The 26,300-nt window shown below is 39.6% G+C and overlaps 2 protein-coding genes across 4 annotated transcripts; one reads left to right on the top strand and one right to left on the bottom strand.

Annotated features, from left to right (window-relative positions):
• The first annotated feature begins 479 nt into the window (after window positions 1-479).
• Window positions 480-15,206, top strand: sh3yl1 (SH3 and SYLF domain containing 1). 2 transcript variants are annotated; one of them, XM_037762135.1, is made up of 10 exons: window positions 484-743; window positions 4,442-4,552; window positions 4,659-4,772; window positions 8,578-8,642; window positions 8,735-8,847; window positions 10,882-11,010; window positions 11,102-11,246; window positions 11,585-11,825; window positions 13,824-13,856; window positions 14,116-15,206. In XM_037762135.1, coding segments are annotated over exons 1-10 (1,161 nt in total). In that variant the 5' UTR covers window positions 484-742; the 3' UTR covers window positions 14,325-15,206. The 2 variants fall into 2 exon arrangements, with proteins under 2 accessions (XP_037618065.1, XP_037618063.1); XM_037762137.1 differs by lacking the exon at window positions 13,824-13,856 and having other exon boundaries at window positions 480-743.
• Window positions 15,207-17,291: 2,085 nt separating this feature from the next.
• LOC119483735 (solute carrier family 22 member 13) lies at window positions 17,292-25,387 on the bottom strand. Of its 2 annotated transcripts, none has more exons than XM_037762132.1 (10): window positions 25,141-25,387; window positions 23,055-23,152; window positions 22,817-22,971; window positions 21,870-22,038; window positions 21,684-21,786; window positions 21,463-21,605; window positions 20,368-20,579; window positions 19,892-20,000; window positions 18,318-18,569; window positions 17,292-17,542 (listed from the first exon to the last, which is right to left on the bottom strand). In XM_037762132.1, exons 1-10 carry the CDS (start codon window positions 25,357-25,359, stop codon window positions 17,449-17,451), a joined length of 1,554 nt encoding a protein of 517 aa, XP_037618060.1. In that variant the 5' UTR covers window positions 25,360-25,387; the 3' UTR covers window positions 17,292-17,448. The 2 variants fall into 2 exon arrangements, with proteins under 2 accessions (XP_037618060.1, XP_037618061.1); XM_037762133.1 differs by having other exon boundaries at window positions 23,055-23,148; window positions 25,141-25,273.
• Window positions 25,388-26,300: the final 913 nt, after the last annotated feature.

Below are 26,300 nucleotides of genomic sequence, written 5' to 3'. Positions count from 1 at the left end.
CTTTTTATTTCTTTAATATAAATAGATCAAAAAATGTCGGAAATAAAAGTTTTAAAAAATAAAAAAAAAAATTCAGGAAAATGTCTGACAAAAAGGTTTTTTTTAAATTTCTGAAAAAAAGATTAAAAAAAATATCAGAAGAAATTTCGGGAAAAAAAAGTTAAAAAAAAAGTCCGAACAAAGTTTTAAAAAATTAAAAACAACTGTCTGAAAAATGTCAGAAAAAAAAGTTAAAAAAAATAAAAAAGTTAAATAAAATGTCTGAAAAAAAAGTTTTAAAAAAATAAAAATAAATATATATATAATAAATATTCACACATGTTACAACAAGAAAATCATTTTAATTATTATTAATGTGACGTTTGATGCCTGAGAGACTGAACTGAGGGGAAACTTAGCTCAGGGGGTAATCATGAACGCGCACGGGAGCGCGCACAGCTGTTCCACCCCCCTCCGTCCGCGCGCCGCCCGTCTCTCTGACAACCAAACTTCTCATTCCCATCTTAAAGATCGATCGATACAGAAGCCACGCCCACCTGGACAGGTACACAGGTGGGTCAGATTCACCTGCTTTAATTCACCTGACCGTGTGTGTGTGTGTGGTTTCCGGCAGCGCGTCACGGAGCTGAGAAGAGAGAGTCAGGTGAGGCGGAAGTGAAGAGAGAGAGAGAGAGAGCGGCTCGAGCAGCTCACCTGTCCGCAGGTGAACAACCAGAGAGAGGAACTCAGGAACAGAAAGAAAAGTAAGTTAATTAGAACCCAAAAGATTCACCTGGTGACAGTTCTGCTGCTTCTACCTGTCTGTCTCTACCTGTATACCTCTTTACCTGTCTGTCTCTACCTGTCTGTCTTTACCTGTCGCTGGTTTCCTCCTCAGTGTACGGTTCCACAGGTTCTACAGGTTCTACAGGTGTGTTTTTAGTCTGTAAAAACAGCTTAACGGAGGTTCACCTGCTGTTGGTGACAGATGTCAGGTGATGTGATGGTTCCACGGGGGGGGGGGTGGTCTCTGAGGGTTCTGGTTATTAGGTCGTAGAGGAGGTTCTATTGGAGGGTGAGGTTCTAGTGGTCTTTAAGGAGGTTTTATTAGTTGGATTTCATGTGGTTCTGTGGCTGAGCAGGATCTTTTTTTTGTTATCTTTACGTAAAGTCTAGCAGGAGTTTAGGTTCTGGTCGTCTATGAGGAGGTTCTAGAGGTCTATGAGGAGGTTCTAGAGGTCTTCGGGAGGTTCTAGAGGTCTATGAGGAGGTTCTAGAGGTCTTCGGGAGGTTCTAGAGGTCTTCGAGGATGCTCTAGTGGTCTTTGTTGAGGTTCTAGTCGTCTTTAAAAGAGTCCTAATGGTACTAGTTTTATTGTTTTTTAATGCGGTCCACATAAAGGTGGTTCTAGTGGTTCTAGTGATCTATGAGGAGGCGTTAGTGGTCTTTTTTGTGGAGGTTCTATTTGTCCTTTAGATTCTAGTAAAATATGAGGAGTTTCTAGTCATCTCTAGGATGTTCTGGTGGTTCTGGTGGAGGAGGTTCTGGAGGTTCTGGTGGTTCTAGTAATCTATGTGGTGGTTTGAGTGGCTGGGTGGTTGTTCTAGTGCTTTCTTAGGTTCTCGTAATCTATGAGAAAGTTCTGTTGGTCTTCTAGGGGGTTTTAGTGTTAACAGGGTTCTAGTGGTCTTTTAGGTTCTAGGAGTCTATGTGAAGATTCTTTAGAGAGGTTCTAGTGGTTTTTAAGGAAGTTCTTGTGGCTGAGCAGGATCTAATATCATGTCTGTAATGAAGTTCTAGTCATCATAGGGAGGTTCCTGGAGGTCTATGAGGAGATAAGAGTCATTGCAGAGGTTCTAGTGGTCTTTAAGCGGGTTCTATTGGAGGGTAAGGTTCTTGTGGCTTCTGAGTTGGTTTTATTACTTGGATTTTATGTGGTTCCGTGGCTGAGCAGGATCTTTTTTTGATATATTTCGTAAATTCTAGCAGACTTTTAGGTTCTATTCGTCTATGAGGAGGTTCTAGAGGTCTTAAAGGTGTCACTTGTGGGCTTCTAGGATCTAGTCATGTGTGTAGAGGTTCTAGTAGTATTTGATGAGGTTCTATTGGTCTTTAAAGGAGTCCTAATGGTACTAGTTTTATTGTTTTTTGATGAGGTCCACACAAAGATGGTTCTAGTGGTTCTAGTCATCTATGAGGAGGTGTTAGTGTTTTTTTTTGTGGAGGTTCTAGTTGTCCTTTAGATTCTAATAAAATATGAGGAGTTTCTTGTCATCTCCGGGATGTCTTCAAAGACCAACAGAAACTCCTCATATAGTAATAGAACCCCCTTGTAGACCACTAGAACATCCCCAACGGCCATTAGAACCTCCTCAACGATGATTAGAACCTCCTCAACGATGACAGTCTTCAAAGACCAACAGAACTTCCTCATAGGTAGCATGTTCAGTAGCATGGCTGAGAGACAAACTAACAAACACTGAAGAACAGAACCTCCTCACAGGAGGTACTACATTCTGGTGTAGAACTCTGATCATCTGGTTCTCTGGGTTCCTGTCTGTGCTGTCGGTGTCTGACAGTGACAGCACAGACCAGTCTGCCAACATGCTGCCTGCTGCTGCTGCTGCAGCACATTCCTGACACATGACAGAACCACATCCTCAGCTGAGCTACAACACGCTAACAAGGCCAGAGATCAGTCAGGGTTCTGTAACAAGCCCAGAGATCCGTCAGGGTTCTGTAACGAGGCCAGAGATCCGTCAGGGTTCTGTAACCAGCCCAGAGATCCGTCAGGGTTCTGTAACCAGCCCAGAGATCCGTTCAGGGTTCTGTAACCAGCCCAGAGATCAGTCAGGGTTCTGCAACAAGGCCAGAGATCCGTCAGGGTTCTGATTCATAATCATAACACAGCAGAAAGTTAATCAGTGATTTAGTGATGTCTCGGGGCTGGAAGCTGTTTGGGTGTCTAACGCCCTGCAGCTCCTTCCAGATGGCAGCGGAGAGAAGTGAGGGTGACGGGAGGGGTGACGGGAGGGACTAGCATCCGTCAGAGGGTGATTAGGGGATGTCCACTGATTTTCTGTTTATCACTCTCTGGAGAACTCGGCTTGGCGTGTCGTACTGAGATGTCAGAACACTCTCTATAGAGCAGCAAGTTGGTGTTCCCAAGTCAGAAATAAAATATAATAAATAATAAAAAGAGCTTAGAACATGATGATAGAAGTATATGATGTCATCCCCATGCTCTATTATGTCTCATAAGTTGATACCATTTGTTCCACAGATTTGGTGCTAAATTTAAAAAAATTTTGCCACTGGAGAATTGATATAAAAATGATCAATAATCCCTCCAGACTTCCACATTAAGACACCAAGACCTTGAGGAACACCACAGAAGAAGCCATGCTGTGATTTGGCGACTGTAGTGTCAGTTTGGAGCGTTGTTTGACCTCCTTCATGAACAGCTAGTCTGACATGGTTGGTACCGATGGATTCATCAGGTTTTGTAGTTTCATATGATACCAGGATCGGACTTTTCTTCTGCCTTTCTTTCGGGCATTTCTTCCGGACTTTTTTGGACATTTTTCAGACTTTTTTCTGAAATGTTTCAGAATTTTACAGCCTTTATTTTCTGACATTTTTAAACATTTTTCGTACGTTTTTTCTGATTTGTTTTGGACATTTTTCAGACTTTTTTCGTAAACATTTTTTCTGACCTTTAATAGGTAATTTCTCTGACATTTTTTGGACAAAAGCCCTCACACATTCACATATCTGGAGGTCAAAGGTCAAGGGACCCCTTTGAAAATGGTTCTAGGTCCTTTGAAAATGCTTTTTCCTCGACAAAATTTAGTGTAAGTTTGGAGCGTTATTTAACCTCCTTCATGACCAGCTAGTCTGACATGGTTGGTACCGATGGATTCATCAGGTTTATAGTTTACTATGATACCAGCATCTTCACTCTAGCTTTAAAACTGAGCCTGTAACAACCTCTGAAAGACAGATAAGTGGCCAGGCCCGTTAGCAGGCGTCGCAGTGTCAAAAATATCAGTGAAGTTGGTGTTTCTTAGCTCCAACACAGCTTGTAGAGCTGAACCCATTTATTGATTAGTTGATCGACTGAAAACTAATCAGAATGTATGAAGTCGCTGGTTCCAGCTTCAGATGAGTTCTGTAGTTCCTGACGTTTTATGGACTCACAGTCCAGTCACACAGGTCAATCTGTTCCACCAATAAAAGAACCCCCCTCACAATCAGAGCTTTTTAAAAAGTCTGCTGATATTTTGGCACAGATTTAGACGAGATGAAATAAATTTAACTCAACAAGGAGCTCATTGACGAGTTCCGTGACTCCTCTCTTTGTGAGTTGTGATGCGGGCCAACGAAGTGTCGGGAAAGGTCAGATCCTCTCTGAATCAGCTGTTGATGTCTTAACCAACCGTATAATCTGTGTGTTTTTCAGTGAATAACCCGATACCCTCCAATCTGAAGTCGGAGGCTAAGAAAGCCGCCAAGATCCTGAGAGAGTTCACCGAGCTCTCCAAAGGGAACGGACCGGACAGACTCATCCCCGGTACCAGAACCACACCAACTGCTCTGACCTTTATTATTATACCGTCTGTGTCTGAGGAGGATGAAGAGACGTTCTATATGTTCTATGTTCTCTGGTGTGTTTACAGCTCATGTCATAGCGAGGGCAGAAGGTCTCGCCATCATCTCCGTCATCAAGGCCGGCTTCATGATCACCGCCAGAGGAGGCAGTGGCATCGTCATCGCCCGACTGGCCGACAGACGTAAGAACCCGACTCTCTGTTTGTTAGTCTACGAGGAGGGTCTAGTCGTCTACGAGGAGGTTCTAGTCATCTACGAGGAGGTTCTAGTTGTCTACGAGGAGGTTCTGTTGGTCATTGAGGAGGTTCTAGTCATCTATGAGGGGTTTCTGTTGGTCTTTGAGGAGGTTCTAGTCATCTATGAGGGGTTTCTGTTGGTCTTTGAGGAGGTTCTAGCTGTCTACTAGGAGGTTCTAGCTGTCTACGAGGAGGTTCTAGTCGTCCCAGAGGAGGTTCTAGTTGTCTCCGAGCAGGTTCTAGTTGTCTACTAGGAGGTTCTGTTGGTCTTTGAGGAGGTTCTAGTCGTCTACGGGGAGGTTCTAGTCATCTACGAGGAGGTTCTAGTCATCTACGAGGAGGTTCTAGTTGTCTACGAGGAGGTTCTGTTGGTCTTTGAGGAGGTTCTAGTCGTCTACGAGGAGGTTCTAGTTGTCTACGAGGAGGTTCTAGTCGTCTACAAGGAGGTTGTAGTTGTCTATGAGGAGGTTCTAGTCATCTATGAGGGGTTTCTGTTGGTCTTTGAGGAGGTTCTAGTTGTCTACGAGGAGGTTCTAGTCGTCTATGAGGCGTTTCTATTGGTCTTTGAGGAGGTTCTACTTGCCTACGAGGAGGTTTTAGTTGTCTATGAGGCATTTCTATTGGCCTTTGGGGAGGTTCTATTGGCCTTTGGGGAGGTTCTAGTGATTGTTTATGGTCTGTTTATCTATGAGGATGTTTTAGTTGTAGAAGAGGTTCTATTAGTCTTTCAGGAGAATGCAGTGGTCTGTAGAGGTCTTTAATTGGTTCTAGTCGTCTATGAGGAAGTTCTAATGGTCCTGGAGGAGGTTCTCCTGGATAAGGAGGTTCTAGTTGTCTATGAGGATGTTCTAGTTGTCTACGAGGAGGTTCTATTTGATAGGGAGGTTCTAGTTGTCTACGAGGAGGTTCTAGTCATCTATAAAGAGTTTCTGTTTGTCTTTGAGGAGGTTCTAGTTGTCCACGGGGAACTTCTAGTGATTGTTTACAGTCTGTTCATCCTGGAGGAGGTTCTAACGGTCTTTGATGAGGTTCTAGTGGTCCTGGAGGAGGTCAGTATCAGGCAGGTGGTCTTGTTGATGTTTTTTCTTTCACGTTGTCTTGTATTTTTCGGTGACGTTTGGCGTTGCCGTGGTAACGAGGAGAAAAAGTCCCTCCGATCTCCCCGTGGCGTGCAGTCATCTGATGACTCTGATTATTGATGATGAGGAAGACGTCGTTCCACCCTAAAGAACACAGCGATGGTCACACGGAGCGGACCCGCCTCCTCTCCGGGGCCTTTTCTTGGTTTTCCAGATTGAAACGAGAACTTCAACCAAATGTGAGAACTCTGAAGTCTTGATTTAATTTCGTTACTCTTCAGATGGTATCAGTGTGAATAAATGTAGAACAGATAGCGTCTTTGTTTGTGTTCTAGAGCCTGATAACATCCAGCAGCTGTCAAAACATCAAGTCAGAAGAAGAGAACCGAGTAGAGAGAGAACATTTACTTTTATATTATTATATCACTACACGGAGGCAGGTCTGAAATCCCCCCCAAAAAACACCATAATAACAATATAAAACTATTAGAAACACACTTTATTAATGCCCTCTATGATCACGTTTAGGTTCCATGATGACGTTCTTCAGCCCTGAGTAGTAGTACTAGTAGTAGTAGTACTAGTAGTAGTCCTTTAGGTCTAAGAGGAGGTTCTATTGGTCTTTCTTTGTAGTGGTCTTTGATTGGTTCTAGTTGTCTTTGAGGAGGTTCTAATGGTCTTTGAGGAGGTTCTATTGGTTGTTTAGGTTATGGTGCTTTAGGTATAGGAGCAGGTTCTATCGGTCTCTCAGGAGATTGTAGTGGTCTTTGATTGGTTCTAGTCGTCTATGAGGAGGTTCTAGTGATCTTTGAGGAGGTTCTATTGTTTTTTCAGGAGATTGTAGTGGTCTTTGGTAGGTTCTAGTCCTCTATGAGGAGGTTCTAGTGATCTTTGCGGAGGTTCTATTGGTCTTTCAGGCGATTGTAGTGGTCTTTGATTGGTTCTAGTCCTCTATGAGGAGGTTCTAGTGATTTTTGAGGAGGTTCTATTGGTCTTTCAGGAGATTGTAGTGGTCTTTGATTTGTTCTAGTCCTCTATGAGGAGGTTTTATGGATCTTTGAGGAGGTTCTATTGGTCTTTCAGAAGATTGTAGTGGTCTTTGATTGGTTATAGTCGTCTATGAGGAGGTTCTAGTGATCTTTGGAGAGGTTCTATTGGTCTTTCAGAAGATTGTAGTGGTCTTTGATTGGTTCTTGTCCTCTATGAGGAGGTTCTAGTGATCTTTGAGGAGGTTCTATTGGTCTTTCAGGCGATTGTAGTGGTCTTTGACTGGTTCCTGTCCTCTATAAGGAGGTTCTAGTGATCTTTGATCTATTGGTCTCTCAGGAGATTGTAGTGGTCTCTGACTGGTTCTAGTCCTTTATGAGGAGGTTCTAGTGATCTTTGATCTATCAGTCTCTCAGGAGATTGTAGTGGTCTCTGACTGGTTCTAGTCCTCTATGAGGAGGTTCTGCAGGTTCTTCAGGTTACTGCGCTGCTGTAGTTAGAACTGATAACATAGAGGTCTATAATAGCTGATGCATCATGTCTCATGGCGTCTGTCCTCAGCATCTCTCTACCTCCACCAGTTAGCTGCTGCTCTGTGTTCACCAGAGGACACGGCGAGCTCTACTACCGTGACTCACCGGTGGCGTACTCGACCACGAGGTGGGATGGCGTTATAAAAGCATCGAGGAGACTTCAGAGCTTCTTGTGGAGCTGTGTGAACCGTTCTCATTGTGTCTTCATCACGCCTGCTGATGAGCCGTGTAATTCATCGAGATAACAACTTTGATGTGCACGTCACCACGGGGGGTTCTGTGGTTACTTCACAACCGTCTGATGGTCGCCGCACGTAATTGTGGCTTGACGGTGACATCATCAGTCCAGTTAGAGCGTGCAGATGGAGAGTCACCAGTACAGTACTACTGACGGTCAGGACATCAAGTCCTCAAACACGGGTTCATAAAAGGAAAATTAACGCACAAAGTCCAACATGGCTGACTTCCTGTTGGGCGGAGCCAATGAAAGGGAAATATGTCCAAAATGATGAGCAATGTGGCGACCAAACTTAGAGAATATCAGATGTTCCAATTCAAATTTGGTTGGTATAACCCTCCGGCTAATATGACGCTAAATTACGAAGGAATAGTCGATACCTTGAACGATGATGTCATAGATCATGTGACAATACGCCATTATAAGCACTTTTCAGACATTTTTCGGGATTTTTTTGACATTGTTGGGATATGTAGCGGACATTTTTATACTTTGTTTCGGACATTTTTCTGAATTTTTTGGGACATTTTAGACATTTATTGGACATTTTATCAGAATTTATTTTTTACATTTTTTCAGACATTAATGTTTTTTTGTTTTACTTTTTCAGCAATTTTTTGGAAATATTTACATTTTTTTTTAGATTTGGTGGACATTTTTCTGATTTTTTTTTTTCCCGCACATTTAATGGACATTGTTTTCAGAATTTTTTTTTTTGGAGATTTCTTGGACTTTTTTGGACTCAGCTGGTACCATTGATCACAGGTTCGGATAGAATCATCATCAAATGGAGGACGGTTCTGTAGACTCTTTTTAGATCTGATTAAAACATACAGCAGTATAACTCTGATCTCTCTGTCTCTTTAAACTCTTAATCAACACATCTTCTACAACGTTTTACTGTTTGTGTTCAGGCTGGTCAGCGCCGTCGGCCATCGGCATCGCCGGTCTGGGAGGAGGCTTCGAGATCGGGGTGGAGGTGAGTCCTCACGCACAAATATTACCTTTTTATTTCTTATTCTATAAGATAATGATTTGATTCATCCTGAGCCAGAAATGGTTGTCCCTCAGGTGTCGGACCTGGTGATCATCCTGAACCATCGGCGGGCCGTCGAGGCGTTCACTAAGGGCGGGAACCTGACGCTGGGCGGGAACTGCACCGTTGCCGTGGGACCGATGGGCAGGTGACTACCTGCACTCTCACCGTCTGCCCATCCTCGTCACTTCCTCTAATAATTACTTCTGGTGTAAATTATAGCTTTAATGTTTTATTTTGCCTCCAGATTTATGAGATCGTTTGATGACGGTCGTCGTGTTTTCAGGCCTGAAGCAGAAAACATCTGTTAGACCTCCAGATGTGATTTATGTTAGAGGTTTATGTGTGTGTGAGGTTAATTTTAGAATGAAGACATCGTTTCAGCATGTCTTTCTGTCTTTCTGTCTGTGTGTGTGGGCTCGGCCAGGTATTTGACTCGCAGGTAAACAATGACATCATCATAACGAAGTGTTCTGCAGACATAAAGAAGATGAAGTGAGATAATCCGTCTGGATTCAACCTGCCAGCGAGTAGATTCACATTTATCTTAAAATATACTGACAGAGAACACCAGTTTCCTGTTCCAGCTGTTCAATAAACCGTGTCGGGGAAGCTACTTTAAAATATCTATATTTAACGAGCATCTTTTTAGACCGTTTGACCGACTTGAGCTCTGGACTAAATAAATGGTTCTTATGCCGTCTTATTGGTGTTAGTGTTGTAACATCTGACTTTTACAATCATAACAACTAAAACAGTCCTCAAGTTGCTGAAGATGAAGGCGCTGTCACTGTGTGAGCACTGAGCAACGCCTGTCCCGACATTTTTCGGACATATGTCAGATATTGTTTCGGACATTTTTTCAGACAGTTTTTTTTTTTTTACTTTTTTCGGACATTTTTTCAGAAATTTATTTTTCACTTTTTTTCGGACATTTGTCAGATATATTTTTCGGAGTTTTTTTAAAAACTTTTTTTATAAAACTTTTTTTAAAAACTTTCGTTTTTTAATTTTTACATTTTTCACTTTTTTCGGACATTTGTTAGATATTTTTTAAAACTTTTTTTAGACATTTGTTTTTTTACATTTTTCAGACTTTTTTCATTTTGGACATTTTTCAGACATTTTTTTTGTCTTTTGTGTTCTTTTTTTGTTCTTTTTTGTTCTTCTTTTAGACATTTTTCAGACTTCTTCTTTTTCGGACATTTAGCGGACTTTTTTTGGACTCAACCGCAGATGGTACCAATATCACTGTACGGGAACGGTTGTGTGATACAGATGTTGAGCTGCTTCCTGTCTCGTTAAGGCCTTTTCATCTCCAGAGGGAGATATTTGTCGCAGTTGAATATATTCATCCAACAGCGGATGCCAAAAGAGTCTCCAGAGTGGTTCAGAACTGTCAATCCACCTCCCTGGACGCCCTGAATTTTATTCTAGGTGTTTTCAACCGTTGCACCTTAAAGAGGTCACTAGGCAGCTTCTACCAGTACGTCACCCGTCCTACTTCTATCTCTGTTAAGGGTCATTTTAAGTCTGTTTTGGGACCCCCGTTGGGACTCTCAGACCAGAACTTAGTGCTCCTCCTTCCCGTGTCTGAACCAGTGGTAAGAAGACGAGTTCAGGTTTGGACTGAGGATCGTCCAACCACAACAGGGCTGCTCTGTTTAATTCCCACTAAGGAAATCAAGATAATTCCAAATAATAAACATTAGTTCTTGAGGGAATAAAGAACCTTTTGTATAACAAGAAAGCAGCTTCAGAGGAAGGCAACACTGACGCAGTGAAGAAATGGAATACTAGAAACAGACTGAGGCAGAACGAAGGTATTTTAAGGACTGCCTGGTATGAAGACAATGACGGCGTCTCATGATGGAGACACCCGGGGGGGCGGGGGGTTAGGCTTCATAACTTCAGCTGAGACACCTCGCTGATGATTAAATGCTTTTTATTTCAGATTTGACAGAAAGGAATTTTCTTCAGATGTTAATGATCTAAAACAAACTGGTCAATCAGTTGAGATTGATGTTCAAAATAAACGGTTCTTATCCCGTCTTATTGGTGTAAGTGTTGTAACATCTGACATCGGACATTTTTTAGACAGAGTTCTTCCAACAGGAGCTTCAGATGTGGTTATCTCTAGAACCACAGAGATAACGTTGTCCTTTGTCTTTCTGTCGCTCAGGAACGTGGAGGCCGACGTGGCTCTTCGCAGCACGACGGCGGTCTTTACCTACTGCAGATCCAGAGGTTTGTTTGCTGGTATTTCTCTGGAGGGATCCGGCCTGATCGAACGCAAAGAAACCAACCGCAAGTACGAACCGCAACCGGTTGACCTGCCTTCATGTGAAGCATTGTTTATGTGAACATAAATATTAAATATGGGAGTATTGGTGCCGCTGCAGGTTCTACTCACGAGAAATCCGTGCGTCGGGGATTTTGAACGGTGATGTGGAGCCGCCGCCAGAATGCTACGACCTCTACCACATCCTGGAGGTTTACACTGAGGCCTACAACGCCGACTGGATCAGCAAGAACCTGCGTCCAAAGGTACATAACCAACACTGACGATACTACCGACTCACGGGACTGACGATACTACCGACTAACAGCACCAACGATACTACTGACTCACGACTAACAACTCACAGGACTGACGATACTACCGACTCGCGGGACTGACGACTCACGGGACTGACGATACTTCCGACTCACGGGACTACCGACTCACGGGACTACCGACTCACGGGACTGACGATACTTCCGACTCACGGGACTACCGACTCACGGGACTACCGACTCACGGGACTGACGATACTTCCGACTCACGGAACTGACGATACTATCGACTAGTGACTACCGACTCACGGGACTCTCTCTCTCTCCAGTCGTCTATTCCGCCAACCAGACCTCCAGCTCCACCTCAGAGACCAGCAAGCACCTTCAAGCAACCGCCAGCCAGTTACCAGCCACCGTCAGCCGGCTACGGGCAACAGCCAGCCGGCTACCAGCAGCAACCACCAGCCAGTTACCAGCCACCGCCAGCCGGCTACCAGCAGCAACCGCCAGCCAACACCAGTAAAAACGTCCTGTACCCGAGCGTCTCCATCTACAAATCTGAGACTTCAGGTGAGTTTTACCTTCCTCCCATCTTCTCTCTGAAAACAGATACCTCCTCGTGTCCTCTTATATACCTCCTTCAAGCCTTCCACACCTCCTTTCCTTCCTTCTTTACCTCCTCCTTTCCTTGCTGATGGAAGGAAGGAAAGGAGGTGGTAGAGTCCTTTCCTCGTCTCCTCTCCTAGCGTCTTAGTCCCTCCCACCTGAGATGCAAGGCGAGGAAGAGATGCATATATTTCCTTCACTTCCACCTCCTTTATTTTCTTACCTTACCTTATGTTCTTCCTTCGCTACTTCCTTTCCTTCTTCATTTTGGCTCCTTTTCTTCGACACCTATTCCTTTCTTTCTCCTCCACTACGTCTCCTCTGCCACCTCCTTTCCTTTCTTGCATCCTTTTTCCTTCCTTACGTTCTTCTCTCCTTCTTTGCCTCCTCCTTTCCTACCCTTCTTCTTTCCTTTGATATCATTTCCTTTCCTTCTCTGCCACTTATTTCCCTTCACTACATCCTCCCCGCCCTCTCCTTTCCTACCCCCTCCTTTCTTTCCTTCCCTACTTCCTCCTTTCCTTCCTTACCACCTCCTTTTCCTTCACTACTACCTCCTTTCCTTCAACACATCTTCCTTTCCTTTCCTCCCCCCTAGTTTCCTTCACTTCCACCTCCTTTACTTTCATTACCTCCTTCTTTCCTTCTTTACCTCCTCCTTCCTTCTTCACTTTGGCTCCTTTCCTTCTCTGCCACCTCCGTTCCTTCACTATCATCTCCTTTCCTTACTTCTTTCCTTCTCCTCCACTACATCTTCTCTACCACCTCCCTTCCTTCCTTACCCACTTCTTCCCTTCACTACCTCCTTCTTTACTCTGGCTCCTTTCCTTCACTTCCACCTCCTTTCCTTTCCTGCGTCCTTTTTCCTTCCTTACGTTCTGTCTTCACTATCTCCTTCTTTCCTTCCTGCATTCCTTCTTCTTCCCTTTGGTATCACTTCCTTTCCTTCTCTACCACCTCTGTTCCTTCACTATCTCCTTCTTTCCTCCACTACATCCTCCCTGCCCTGTACCTTCCTTCCTTCCTTCCCTTCCCTCCTTCATCAGATCAGTGTTTTCATTCAGTCTCTTATTAACAGACGACGGCTCCCTCTGGTGGTCACAACCTGTTATATATGTTAAATATTAAAGCATTCAAATAACAACATTTATAGAAATAGGGATGTTTATATAATAATATTATAATTTATTTGTATTTATGTAATACTACTAATAATAATAATCTATATTAGTGTTATTATTATTAATAATAATAATAATAATTATTATTATTATTAATAATAATAATAATAATTATTATTATTAATATTATTAATATTATTATTAATAATAATAATAATTATTATTAATATTAATAATAATAATAATAATTATTATTATTAATATTATTGATATTATTATTAATAATAATAATAATAATAATATAATATTGATAATCACAGTAAATTGTCCATCAGTCTACATTAATGTCTTAAAAAGTCCAAAACTCAAATATATATATTTAGTTTATGATGATATAAATCAGAGAAAAGCATCAAATCCTCACACTGGAAAATCTGTTTTGACTTTTTCTTTCTGTTTTTTCCTAAACAATAAATCTAATTTAGAGACTTTACTTCTATATCTGCTCATTTGTCTTTATTATGTCAAAGAAACGCTTAAATATATTTAAACAAATACAGACAAATATCTTAAAATATCTAAAAAATACAGAAAAATAACTAAAAAATATCAAAAAATAATACAGAAAAAAACTAATATCTAAAAAATACAGAAAGATATCAAAAAATAGAGAAAAATAGAGAAAGAATATCTAAAAAATACAGAAAAAAATATCTAAAAATATAGAAACAATATGTGTAAAATATCTAAAAATACAGAAGAAATATATAAAATATGAAAACCAAAAACAACAGCAAATCCTGTCACTGTAAAAACAGTTTTTACTTTTTCTTTGTTTCAGGTCAGTTCGCCTCCAGAAACTCTCCAAACTACGGTACAACGACATCAAGCTGCTCTTTATATTTTATAATATGATATAATATAATTTAAGAATAAATATTATATATAATATAATTTTATAATTACATTTGTTTACATTTTCTATCTTTATTTTCTCATTATTTATATTTATAATTATATTAGTTATTTTATTTTAATTATTATTTTATATTTATTTATCTGTCTGTAAACATGTTTTGTTAATATTCCTAATAAATGATCATTTATGAAAACTATATTTTATTCCCCTCCAGGCAGAGGAACGTCGGTGGGCGCGGCAAGCGGTGAGCTGGTCGTCACGGCGACCCACCCATTCACGGGACAGCAGCCCGGCGACCTGAGCTTCGTCCCCGGCGACCGCATCACCTGCGTCACCACGACCGACTCCAAGTACGACTGGTGGGAGGGGCGGCTGGACGACGGGCGCGTCGGAATCTTCCCCGCCAACTTCGTTACGTACTGACTGAACGACTGACTGGGCGCCGCCCGGTGGTCGGCGGAGGAACTGCAGCTCAGCGGCGGTTTCTACGGGAAATACTTTAGGGTTTGGGTAACGCTTCGCTGCGATTAGTCCATTAATCGTCATTTTTTCAAGCAAAACCACCTAAAACGATGTTTCCAGGTCTAAAATGTGAGAATTCGTTACTTTTGTTGGTCTTGCGTTATAATTAATTAAATATTTCACATAAATTCCCGTCATACTTTGAGCTTTGGGGTATGTTGATGTTTAATAAACCAAACAATTTTAAAATTAAAAGAAAATAATCGTCCTGATAATTATGTAAATTGGTACAAATTTTAGAAAAATCTGCATTTACTTAAAATAACTTCTCCATTTGAACAAAATTAAATATTTATTACTTAACATTAGAATCTTTATTCTTCCGTATTAAATTAAGCACAAATGTCACGTTTTAATTCAAATGAATTAATTCAAAATGCACCTTTTTTCTCTTTAATTTGTACCGAACGACGTCGTTCTCTGCGGGTAATGTTTGTTCTAGTTTTAGGAATTAAATGTGAGTAAATTATCAAATGTTTAGCAGAGCTGTGTGGTAATAATACAAAGTTATATTTTACTTTGAAAGGGAATTAAAATAGAATATTTAGTAACTTTTCTTCACTGCGTTGTTATCAAACATTATTTAAAGTTTCACTGGTGGGTTCTGTTACAGCAAGAAATGGTACACTTCTGTCTGTTTATAGTTTACATATGATGATAATGATGATGAAGATGATGAAGATGACAGCAGCTGTATTCTGTCAGTTTAATTAAAATAATCACGTGTTGTTTTTACATATCAGAGATTGTATAAGAACCATTAATAAATCTAATTTATAGAGACTTTGCTTCAGTTTCTGCTCATTTTTCTTTATTTTGTCAAAGAAATACTGAAAAATATCAAAAAATACAGAAACATCTAAAAAATACTGAAACAATATCTAAAAATATTTTTAAAAATTCAGAAAAAATATGTGTAATATATTCAAATATACAGAATAAATATCTGTAAAATATCTAAAAAAAAACTAAATACAGAATAAATATCTAAAAGAAAATCCCGAAAATATTAAAAAATACAGAATAAATATAAAAAAAGTACAGAATAATATCTGTAAAATATCAAAAAAATACAGAAAAAGATATAAATAAAACACAAACAAAATATCTGTAAAATAGCTAAAAATATAGAATAAATATCTATAAAATATCTAAAGATATTTAAAAAAAAATTTGTAATATATTAAAATATACAGAATAAATATCTAAAAGAAATACAGAAAAATATCTAAACAAATATCTGTAAAATATTAAAAAATACAGAATAAATATAAAAAAGTACAGAATAATATCTCTAAAATATTAAAAAATACAGAATAAATATAAAAAAGTACAGAATAATATCTGTAAAATATCTAAAAATACAGAACAATATATCAAATAAACAAAAAAAATATCTGTAAAATATCTAAAAAATACAGAATAAATATCTATAAAATATCTAAAAATTCAGAAGAAATATCTGTAAAATGTCCATAAAGCATCTAAAATAATGAACAAATAGTTCTAGCTGATTTAACAGTATTTCTGCTGTATATTGTGTAAAGTAAAATAATATCCAGTTTGTGTCGGTTGTGATTTTAAAGGCTGCAGTTCCTCTTCTGTCCTGCAGAGAGCGCTGCAGCTTTAACACCAAACACAGAGGGTCACCTTTAAAAATGCTTCTTTATAATCTGTTATTTTTTATTCTAAATTACATTGAAAACCTTCTTAAAATCATATTTTAATTACGTTCAAATAAATGCTGATGTATTATTTTGGATTAAACCAGCAGCAGGATATAAAGTCATTAAAAGTAGCTCCGCCTTTACCAGCCGACACAATAAAGTTATGAACAAATAAAATATTCCGAAACTATGTATGTCTATATTCAGAAACTGTGAGTAAAATATTGTAAAAAAAAATAAAGAGAAAAATATTGTAAAGAAATATGAGTAAAATATCATAGAAATATTCGTAAAACCTGCCAAAAACATGAGTGTCCCCAAATTATTGTAAAAATAATCATAAAATGTCCCGAAAATATGAGTTTAGTATATCGTAAAAATATTAGTGAAATATTGTACAAATGAGTAAAGTATACCAAAAATATGAATAGAATATCCGAAAATTATTGTATAAATATTCGCAAAATATCCCAAAAATATTAGTAAAATATTGTAAAAATAAGAGTGAAGTATACCAAAAATAAGAATAAAATATTGTAAAAATATGAATAAAATATCGTAGAAATATGGGTAAAATATGCCCAAAACATGAGTAAAATATCCCGAAATTATGAGTATAATATATCGTAAGAATATTGTTAAGATATCGTAAAAATCTTCATAAAATATCCCAAAAATATTAGTAAAATATTGTAAAAATATTAGTAAAATATTAGTAAAATATCTAATTAATATAAGTAATATATTGTAAAATAATTTGTAAAATATCCCAAAATTGAGTAAAAAAAAAGAAAATAAGAATAAAATATTTTACAAATATTAGTAAAACATCCCAAAAATATGAGCAAAATATCCCAAAAGCATGAGTAAAATATCGTAAAATTATTTGTAAACTATTCCAAGAATATGAGTAAAACATTGTAAAAAATATCAGTAAAATATCCTAAAAATAATGATAAATTATCAGACACAAATCAGTAAAATATGCAGAAAAATAATCAAAGTAGCTTCACCTTTATAAACCAGCTGCAGCATTAAAGTGATGAACACATTAATACTTCAATAATTAGAATACTATAATAGAGATTATTCTGCAGAATGAGTACTACTATGTTTAACATACTTTTAAGTGACTGTGTTTACGCTGTAGTATTGTATCTTGTAGTATACGAGTACTTGTTGAACAGTGAAGGAGGAAAACTACGATTCACTTCATTTTATTTTCACAGATGAAAACAGAACAAAAAGAATAAAACAGCAGAGATAGAAATCCTCCAGCAGCCGTCACATAACATCATCACCGCTGCCTGCCGCCGCCGCCGCCGCCGCCACCCGCCGTCTCCTCCTCTAGTGTGTGTTTAAATGAGTCCAGTGTGTGTGTTGGGAGTGTGTGTGTCGTCCTTCTCAGCAGGGACGATCTCTGTTTTCCTGGTTTGCCGTCTCGCCGGCTTCCCAGAGTCAGAACTAAACATGCAGAAGCAGCATTCAGTTTTTATGCACCAAATATCTGGAACAAGCTCCCAGAAACCTGCAGGACCGCTCCAACTCTCACTTCTTTTAAAACAAAGCTTAAAACTTTCCTGTTTGCGGGTGCCTTTCATTCTGACACTGCACTATAACTTTTACTCTTTTGAGTTTTATGCAATTTTAGCTTCTATCCTAGCTTTTATTTTTAGCTTGTTTTTATTTTCTAATCTTTAATGTTTTAATGTTTTTATGTTTTTATAACTGTTTTAATTATTTCTTAATGTTCTTTTGCATTTTGTCGCAATGTTCTTGAATGTTTCTGTAAAGCACTTTGAATTGCCCTGTTGTTGAAATGTGCTATACAAATAAAGCTGCCTGCCTTGCCTTGCCTTCCTGAAAACAATGATTCACTCTGCAGCTGTTAATGAGTCTGAAGGTTTAACATTGATCTTTGTGACTTTCTGCTTCAAGTCTCCAGGTTGAGACTCGACTGAGAGGCTTTCAGAGCACGAAGAGAGAACCACAAAGAATGTTGACTAGCAGGCTGACGCCCAGAGACACGACTGTAAACGGGCTGCCGGTCCACAGATACAGTAGAAACACTAACGCTGTTAGCAGCAAGCTAAATATGAACAACCCTTTCTCTCCGTCTCTGAAACGCTTCTCCGATATACTCTCTTTCTGACTGACTTTACGGAAGGATAGTTAACTACAGACATCCAGAGATTTATACACCCCGTCTATATGCATTTGTTCTCACCATGTCCTCCAGAAGGCGTCTATGCTGGGTGGGCGTGGCCGAGGCTGCCTCTCGCAGTCCTCCACCGAATCGGGGAGCGGGACGCCGCTGGTCTCCGGCAGCAGCAGGCACAGACCGCAGCCTATGATTGGTCCGCTGCTGTACACGACCATGGCGGCCAATGAGATCGCCCCATCTGGGTTGGAGGGGACGAGGGAGTTGACCAAGCAGCCGAGCCGGAAACACAAGTTGACCAGGGACACGCACCGCTGTCTGGATTATAACGACACGGTTAACATTATATATAAATGATATGTGTTCTCATCCACCCTTCATAGCTATACCTACGAATAGTAATACACTGTAATTCGTATATATCCCACGAAATCAACTCGTTTGTAATCCACAGTCGTTAACGTTGACTTATTTGTCACGCAACTTCTGTACTTAAGTTACGTCACTTCGTACTTAAGTTATGTCACTAACGTACTTTAACCCAAACATTGACTTATTTGTCACGTAACTTCTGTACTTAAGTTACGTCACTTCGTACTTAAGTTACGTCACTTCCGTACTTACGTTATGTCACTTCCATACTTAAGTTACGTCACTTCCGTACTTAGGTTGCGTCACTTTCCGAACTTTAACCCAAACGTTGGCTTATTTGTCACGTAACCTTGATACTTAAGTTGCGTCACTTCCGTAGTTATTTTAACCCAAAGGTTGGCTTATTTGTCACGTAACTTACGCACTTAAGTTGTGTCACTTCCGTACTTAAGTTACGTCACTTTCGTACTTACGTTATGTCACTTCCGTACTAAAGTTGTCACTTCCGTACTTAAGTTATGTCACTTCCGTACTTACGTTATGTCACTTCCGTACTTACATATGTCACTTCCGTACTTAAGTTACGTCACTTCTGTCCTTACGTTATGTCACTTCCATAATTACGTTATGTCACTTCCGTACTTAAGTTACGTCACTTCTGTCCTTACGTTATGTCACTTCCGTACTTACATTATGTCACTTCCGTACTTAAGTTACGTCACTTCTGTCCTTACGTTATGTCACTTCCATAGTTACATTATGTCACTTCCGTACTTAAGTTACGTCACTTCTGTCCTTAAGTTACGTCACTTCTGTCCTTACGTTCTTCCGCACTTTACACCAAATATTGACTTATTTCTCACGTAACTTATGTATTAAGTTACGTCACTTCCGAACTTTAACCCAAGTGTTGACTTATTTGTCACGTAACTTTCATACTTAAGTTGTGTCACTTCCGTAATTATTTTAACCCAAAGGTTGACTTATTTGTCACGTAACTTCCGAACCTCAGCAACGCCAGTTCCACGATCTTTTCCTAAACGGAACTATGTAGTTTCCTGAGAAGACGGAAGTTTATTTTGACTGTTAGACTGTATGCATGTAACGAGCCGAAATTGACACGTGTTGCTGGATATTCGAAGAAAAACACACAAAAAAATGAGGAATAACTTTTCATCAGATACCATACGAACCTTTGTATGAGTATACCTTGATATATATTATACATATATATATCTTTATATATATGTAAATGTGTGTGTTTGTACCTGACCACAGTGGGGAACAGCTCAATGCTGTACAGGATGGAGATGAAGAGCGCCGCCAAGATGCAGAGTTTCCCCAGCAGAGCCAGACTCATCACCAGCACCGGATCGCCTGCGCACACAGTAAGTATCACCTAATACCTGATCACCGATCAATAACACGACTTGGAGTGGATTAATGTGCTAATATTTTAATCAAACTAAGGTATGAGTAAAGAAAGCATCCAACTCTATGCTGACGATACACTACTATATGTCCCTAAAATCTAGTGGCACTGCTAATAGAGTTCCACTTTTGGGACTACAGAATTATTCCAAGTAAAAGTACTAAGTAGTGCCCAAAGTGGAACTCTATTAGCAGTGCCACTAGATTTTAGGGACATATAGTAGTGTATCGTCAGCATAGAGTGTGATATTACTAGAGTAGAACACATGTAATATGCAGTATAATTACAAAGATATTTTATCTGAATCCACACCGTTGTATCTGGACAGCAGTAACGACAGGAAGCAGGCCGCTCCGCTCAGGAACTGAGCGATCATGCTGATTGGCCGGCGTCCCAGGCGAACCAATGGCACGAGGAGGCAGGGAGCTTCCGATAGGCCGGAGAAGAACTGGGCGGAGTAGACGCCGACGCCGAACGAGCCGATGTTCATGCAGATGCCGAAGTACGTCAACGCACACGCTGCGCTGCAGGACAGACACAGGTTAGACATCATCTTATCACTTATTAAGTCTCGCCCCATTTATCTTAACACTTTCTTCCTAAAATATTACGACTTTGTTTTCAAAATATCGCAACTTTATTTTCAATCATTATGGTTATTTTTTTTCCGAATAGTGGCCCTAATACGTAGTAACTAGTTTTGTTTCCTAAACTTAACTAAGTAGTTTTGATGCTTAAACTTAAATAAGTAGTTTTGTTGCCTAAACTTAAATAAGTAGTTTTGTTGTCTAAACCTAACTAAGTAGTTTTGTTGTCTAAACCTAACTAAGTAGTTTTGTTGTCTAGACCTAAGTAGTTTTGTTGTCTAAACCTAACTAAGTAGTTTTGTTGCCTAAACTTAACTAAGTAGTTTTGTTGCCTAAACTTAACTAAATAATTTTGTTGCCTAAACTTAACTAAATAATTTTGTTGCCTAAACTTAACTAAATAATTTTGTTGCCTAAACCTAACTAAGTAGTTTTGTTGCCTAAACTTAAATAAGTAGTTTTGTTGCCTAAACCTAACAGTTGTTTTGTTGCCTAAACTTAACTAAGTAGTTTTGTTGCCTAAACTTAACTAAGTAGTTTTGTTGCCTAAATTTAACTAAATAATTTTGTTGCCTAAACTTAACTAAATAATTTTGTTGCCTAAACCTAACTAAGTAGTTTTGTTGCCTAAACTTAAATAAGTAGTTTGTTGCCTAAACCTAACAATTGTTTTGTTGCCTAAACCTAACTAAGTAGTTTTGTTGTGTAAACCTAACTAAGTAGTTTTGTTGTCTAAACCTAACTAAGTTCTTTTGTTGTCTAAACCTAACTAAGTAGTTTTGTTGTGTAAACCTAACTCAGTCCAGAGGCTGAGTGGTACCTCAGGTAGCTCATGATAAACAGCCGCAGCAGGATGGTGGGATGTTTCAGGTGGATGATGTCACTGGGGGCGTGGCCTCCAGATGGCTCCGCCTTCTCAGCCTCGGTGGCTTTCTGCAGGTCGGACCACGTCGACTCCAGCAGCTACACACAGAAACACACTCGTTGACTAACACCGACTGTGAGAAGAAGAAGAAGAGCTGAAGCTGAAGGTGTGTTTACCAGGTCCAGACACTGTTTATCTGCAGGGCTGTTGCTCCGGTACCGCTCCAGAACATCCGTCCTCCTCCCCAACAACAACCAGCGAGGAGACTCTGGAATCGACCTGGAAAGAAAAACACTTTGAGGATGGTAACACTATTAAAGACAGACGGGTAGACAGACAGACAGACAGGTGAGTGCACCTACAGGTAGAGCGGCAGACAGATGAGCTGAGGCAGAGCCAGCGACAGGTGCAGCTGATTCCAGGTGGGGCTGAGCCAGGCCAGCGGAGCTCCGCCCATCGTCCCCAGACTGAAGCAGAACGGCAGGAAGGCCGGCGGCCAGAGCCGAGCGGCGGGGCGCGTCCACTCCACCGCTGCAACGCAAACAAACACTCTTTAACATGGACAGTTATCAATCGATAGTCAGACGACGGACACTACATACTGACCCTGAATGCATCTGGTCTACTAGGAATACTAGGAACCAGGTGGGGGGAGGGGGGACCCAGGCTGTCCTGCTGAGCTTAAGGGGTAAAAAGTAAAGACTTATTTTGAAATCAACCCTTCCTGCTTTCATTTCAAAATAAAAGCCCTCAAGCCTTTTTCTTATAGACAGAATTCCTTCATTTGTTAACACAAGGCTTTTATTCTGAAATATGTGCCGGACAGTGTTTTAGAACATGCAGTGACTTGGAGAGCTCCAAGAATGAATATAGTACGGAGTTTTATTTGTGGATTCTGCTGCGTGAATCCATACGGTGACGGTTCGGTACGAAAACAGTTACAACCCCAGATACTAGGAACCAAGTGGACCTGTGAGGATCTCAAAAGACCACATTCCTGCTCCGCAGAGGTTTTAATGACCCCCCTGACCTTCCCTCTAGCATCACCTCAACATGTTTCCACTCCTGGTAAAGGTCTACAGTCATCAGGAAGTTGGTTGGAATGAACCGTTTGCCCCCTTTCAGTATTTTCACAAATGTCTCGAAGGTCAGAAAGCTGCTGGAGGCTGTCCCGCCTCATTAGCACTCAGCCCGGTCTCCACGACTTTATCTGGGACACTTGGCGTCCCACCGTGGTCCAATAAAACTCAACCAGTCAACCCCCCCTGGGGCCCGTTTGGGCTAACAAGAAGAACAGGAGAACAGTTACCCAAACTGAAGGAGCAGATGTTGATGCAGCAGCAGCAGACGCCGGTCAGGCAGCGAACGGCGAGGAAGAGGAAAGGCTGAGGAAGGACGGCGGGCACGAGGCCGCAAACGGTCTGCGTGAACACCGACACCAGCAACACCGGACGCTTCCCGTACCTGCACAAACACGAATACAGTAGTGGTGTAGAAGCCCGTTACGGGAGCTGAAGCTGCAGATGTATGATGCGTTGGTGTTTTACCGGTCAGATAGCGCTCCGCCGACCAGAGATCCCAGCAGCAGGCCGACCATGTAGAGCGTCTGACCGTACGACAACCAGTCTGTCCAACCACACACTGACTGACACAGACACACAAATACAAACACACAAAAATACATTACTAAAGACGGACTGTTACCGTCAAAATATGTCCTGTGATATCCCCAAATCCAATCCTCCTCCAAGATCGACATTCTGAGTCATTCTGTTAGAGAAACGTCTAAATATTCTGATTGATAAATGTGAATATTTTCTGGTTTCTGTGACGGTAAACTGAATATCTGTGAGACATCTGAGGACGTCAGTTTATAGACCAACTAATCGAGAAAATAATCAACAGTAGGTACCGATACCGATACCAGTATCGGGTATAGGGTCCGATACTGTGCTCATGTACTCGCAAAACAGCTCCGATACAACGGCACCGATACCACTTTACAGCAACGTGACGTTAACCTCTCGTCACCATCTTTCAGGTCCTATCGCACGCGCTCAGGCTCCACCTCCCCGACGGTGCGGGCGAGACGGGTCGGTGGTGCACCCGACCCCGCTGGGCCGGGATCCCACCTCAGCTGGCGAGTGCCCTCGCTTTCATCACGCCACAAGGTTTTGCTTGCACCCTCTGGCTCGGGCGTGCATTAGACTCCTTGGTCCGTGTTTCAAGACGGGTCAGGTGGGTTACAGACATCGCCGCAGACCCCTGGCCCCTTTTACGTGGGCCGAGCCCTGCCCTGGGGACACAACGAAGCGTTCGGGGCGCACTGAGGACAGTCGGCCCCGGGAAGCACTTTCATCCCGAGCCTTTCCAAGCCGACCTAGAGCCGGTGGCGGCGCACCGCCTCGTATGCGGGACACAGAGAAGTACTCGTATCGGTACTCGGTATTGGCGAGTACCCAAATGTAAGTACTCGTACTCGGTCTGAAATAAAGTGGTATCGGTGCATCCCTAGTCAACAGATTAATTAATAATGAAAATAATCGTTAGTTGCGGCCCTAGTCATGATATTACGGTTATCGTGGCCAAAATAATTCATAACGATATTATCGCAATATCCACAAATAAGTCATTATAAGCCATTTAAGAAGCGCTGGATTTTTTACACAATATCATATTTATTAACATATCAATATTTAATTCTTATAAACGGTAAATCGGTAAATAAAATGTCACTTATGGACATTTTATGGACCAAACTACTATCGGTAATTGGAGAGAATAAGAGGAGATGGCTGGCCCAGATGTTGGTGTGTTCCTTTAACCATTAACATTAACAGCTTCCTGTTACTCATTAACACTGCTCGTTAATCTGTACCGTTAGCTCCGCTGTGTCCCGTTTGTTCGTCATAGTTTTAAAGTATCTCACAGAGCTAAACTATATTAAAATAATAGTCATTATTTATTTATATTTTTGTGGATATTTATTTATTTTTCAATTAATATTTTAAGGATGAATTTATACTTTTTAATTTAATATTTCATCTTTTTTCTGTTTATATTTTGATTATTGTTATATAAGATTATATTTAATATATATACATATATTATTTATTTTTTAAATATATATTAATGATTTACTAATCAATTACCTCATATTTTTACTTTTCAAATTCATTACTTATGATATTTACATTTTTTTAATTTATTTTTTTAGTATTTTTTCATTTTTATATGAGCTGTTATTTGTTTATTTTTAGATATATTTTATTGATTTATTTATATTTTTAATTGAATCATATTTTGATATTTTTTATATAAGTTGATATTTATTTATATTTTATTTATGTATTTCTATTTCTATTTTTTTATTTCATTATATATATGTATTTTTTTAAGTGGATATTTATTTGTTTATTTTAGTTATGTTTTATTGGTTTATTTCTATTTCTATTTTTAATTTAATTATATATATTTCTATTTTTAATTTCATTATATATATGTATTTTTTTAAGTGGATATTTATTTGTTTATTTTAGTTGTATTTTATTGATTTATTTATATTTCTTTTTTTAATTTCATTACATATTATTATTATTAACTCAGAATGTTGAGTCATTCATCATCACTCACATCCCACTTCCTGCTCTCAGTGCCGGGCTCTGATTGGTTGCCCTCGGCGTTCGACGCCAACGTTCCATGCAGTGGCGGGTCGCTGGTGGAGCCGTTGCCATGGCGACAGGAGTCCGCCACGACCGCGGCGGTGAAAATGTCGAGGAAGAAGAGGAAGGAGGTGAAGAAGAAGACAAGAGAGAGGCGCCAGTAGACGGAGAGCTGCAGCGGGGACACCATCCTGGACCTGGACCTGGACCTGGACCTGCACCTGTACCTAGACCTGGACCTAGACCTGGACCTGGACCTGGACCTGGACCTGGACCTGGACCTGGACCTGGACCTGGACCTGGTCTGTGTTGTTGTGTTCTCTAGTAGCTCGTCCTGCCACCGTGTCCCTCCATGTTGTTGACACTCTGACAGATTGAAGACACATTTAAACTGAACTTTCAGCCACCAGTTCTGACCCCGCCTTCTTTTCCTTATAAGGACATGAGGGCGTGACGTACCTTCAGGTCAGTGACGCAGCGACACCCTGAGGTCATCTCTGGTATTACAACAACAACTCTACAGGCTTTATTGACCAGTAGAGGGAATACTAGTCAATAGAATTCAATAGATAGAGATGTTAAAATAAAATAAAGAGATGTTTAAATAAATAAAATAAAATAAAAGGATGTTTATGTTAAAATAAAATAAAGATAAGTCAAAGTTAAAATAAAATAAAGAAATGTTGAAATAAAATGAAGAGATGTTAAAATAAAGAAATGTTGAAATAAAATAAAAATATGTTAAAATAAAATAAAGAAATGTTAAAATAAAAAAGATGTTAAAATAAAATAAAGAGATGTTAGAAAAAAAATAAAATAAGGAGATGTTAAAATAAATAAATAAAATACAAAGATGTTAAAATAAAATAAAGATATGTTAAAAATTAAATTGAATAAAGATATGATAAAATAAGATAAAGAAATGTTAAAATAAAATAAAGAGATCTTTAAATAAAATAAAGAGATGTTAAAATAAAATAAAGACATGTTAAAATAAAACAAAGAGATGTTGAAATAAATAAAGAAATGTTAAAATAAATAAAAAGGTTAGAAATTAAATTGAATAAAGACATGTTAAAATAAAATAAAATAAAGAGATGTTAGAATAAAATAAAATAAAGAGATGTTAAA

This window comes from Sebastes umbrosus, chromosome 24 (assembly GCF_015220745.1).
Source record: "Sebastes umbrosus isolate fSebUmb1 chromosome 24, fSebUmb1.pri, whole genome shotgun sequence".
NCBI classification, from domain to species: domain Eukaryota; kingdom Metazoa; phylum Chordata; class Actinopteri; order Perciformes; family Sebastidae; genus Sebastes; species Sebastes umbrosus.
The sequence above is the reverse complement of the archived record's forward strand: the minus strand, read 5'-3'. Positions and strand labels throughout refer to the sequence as shown.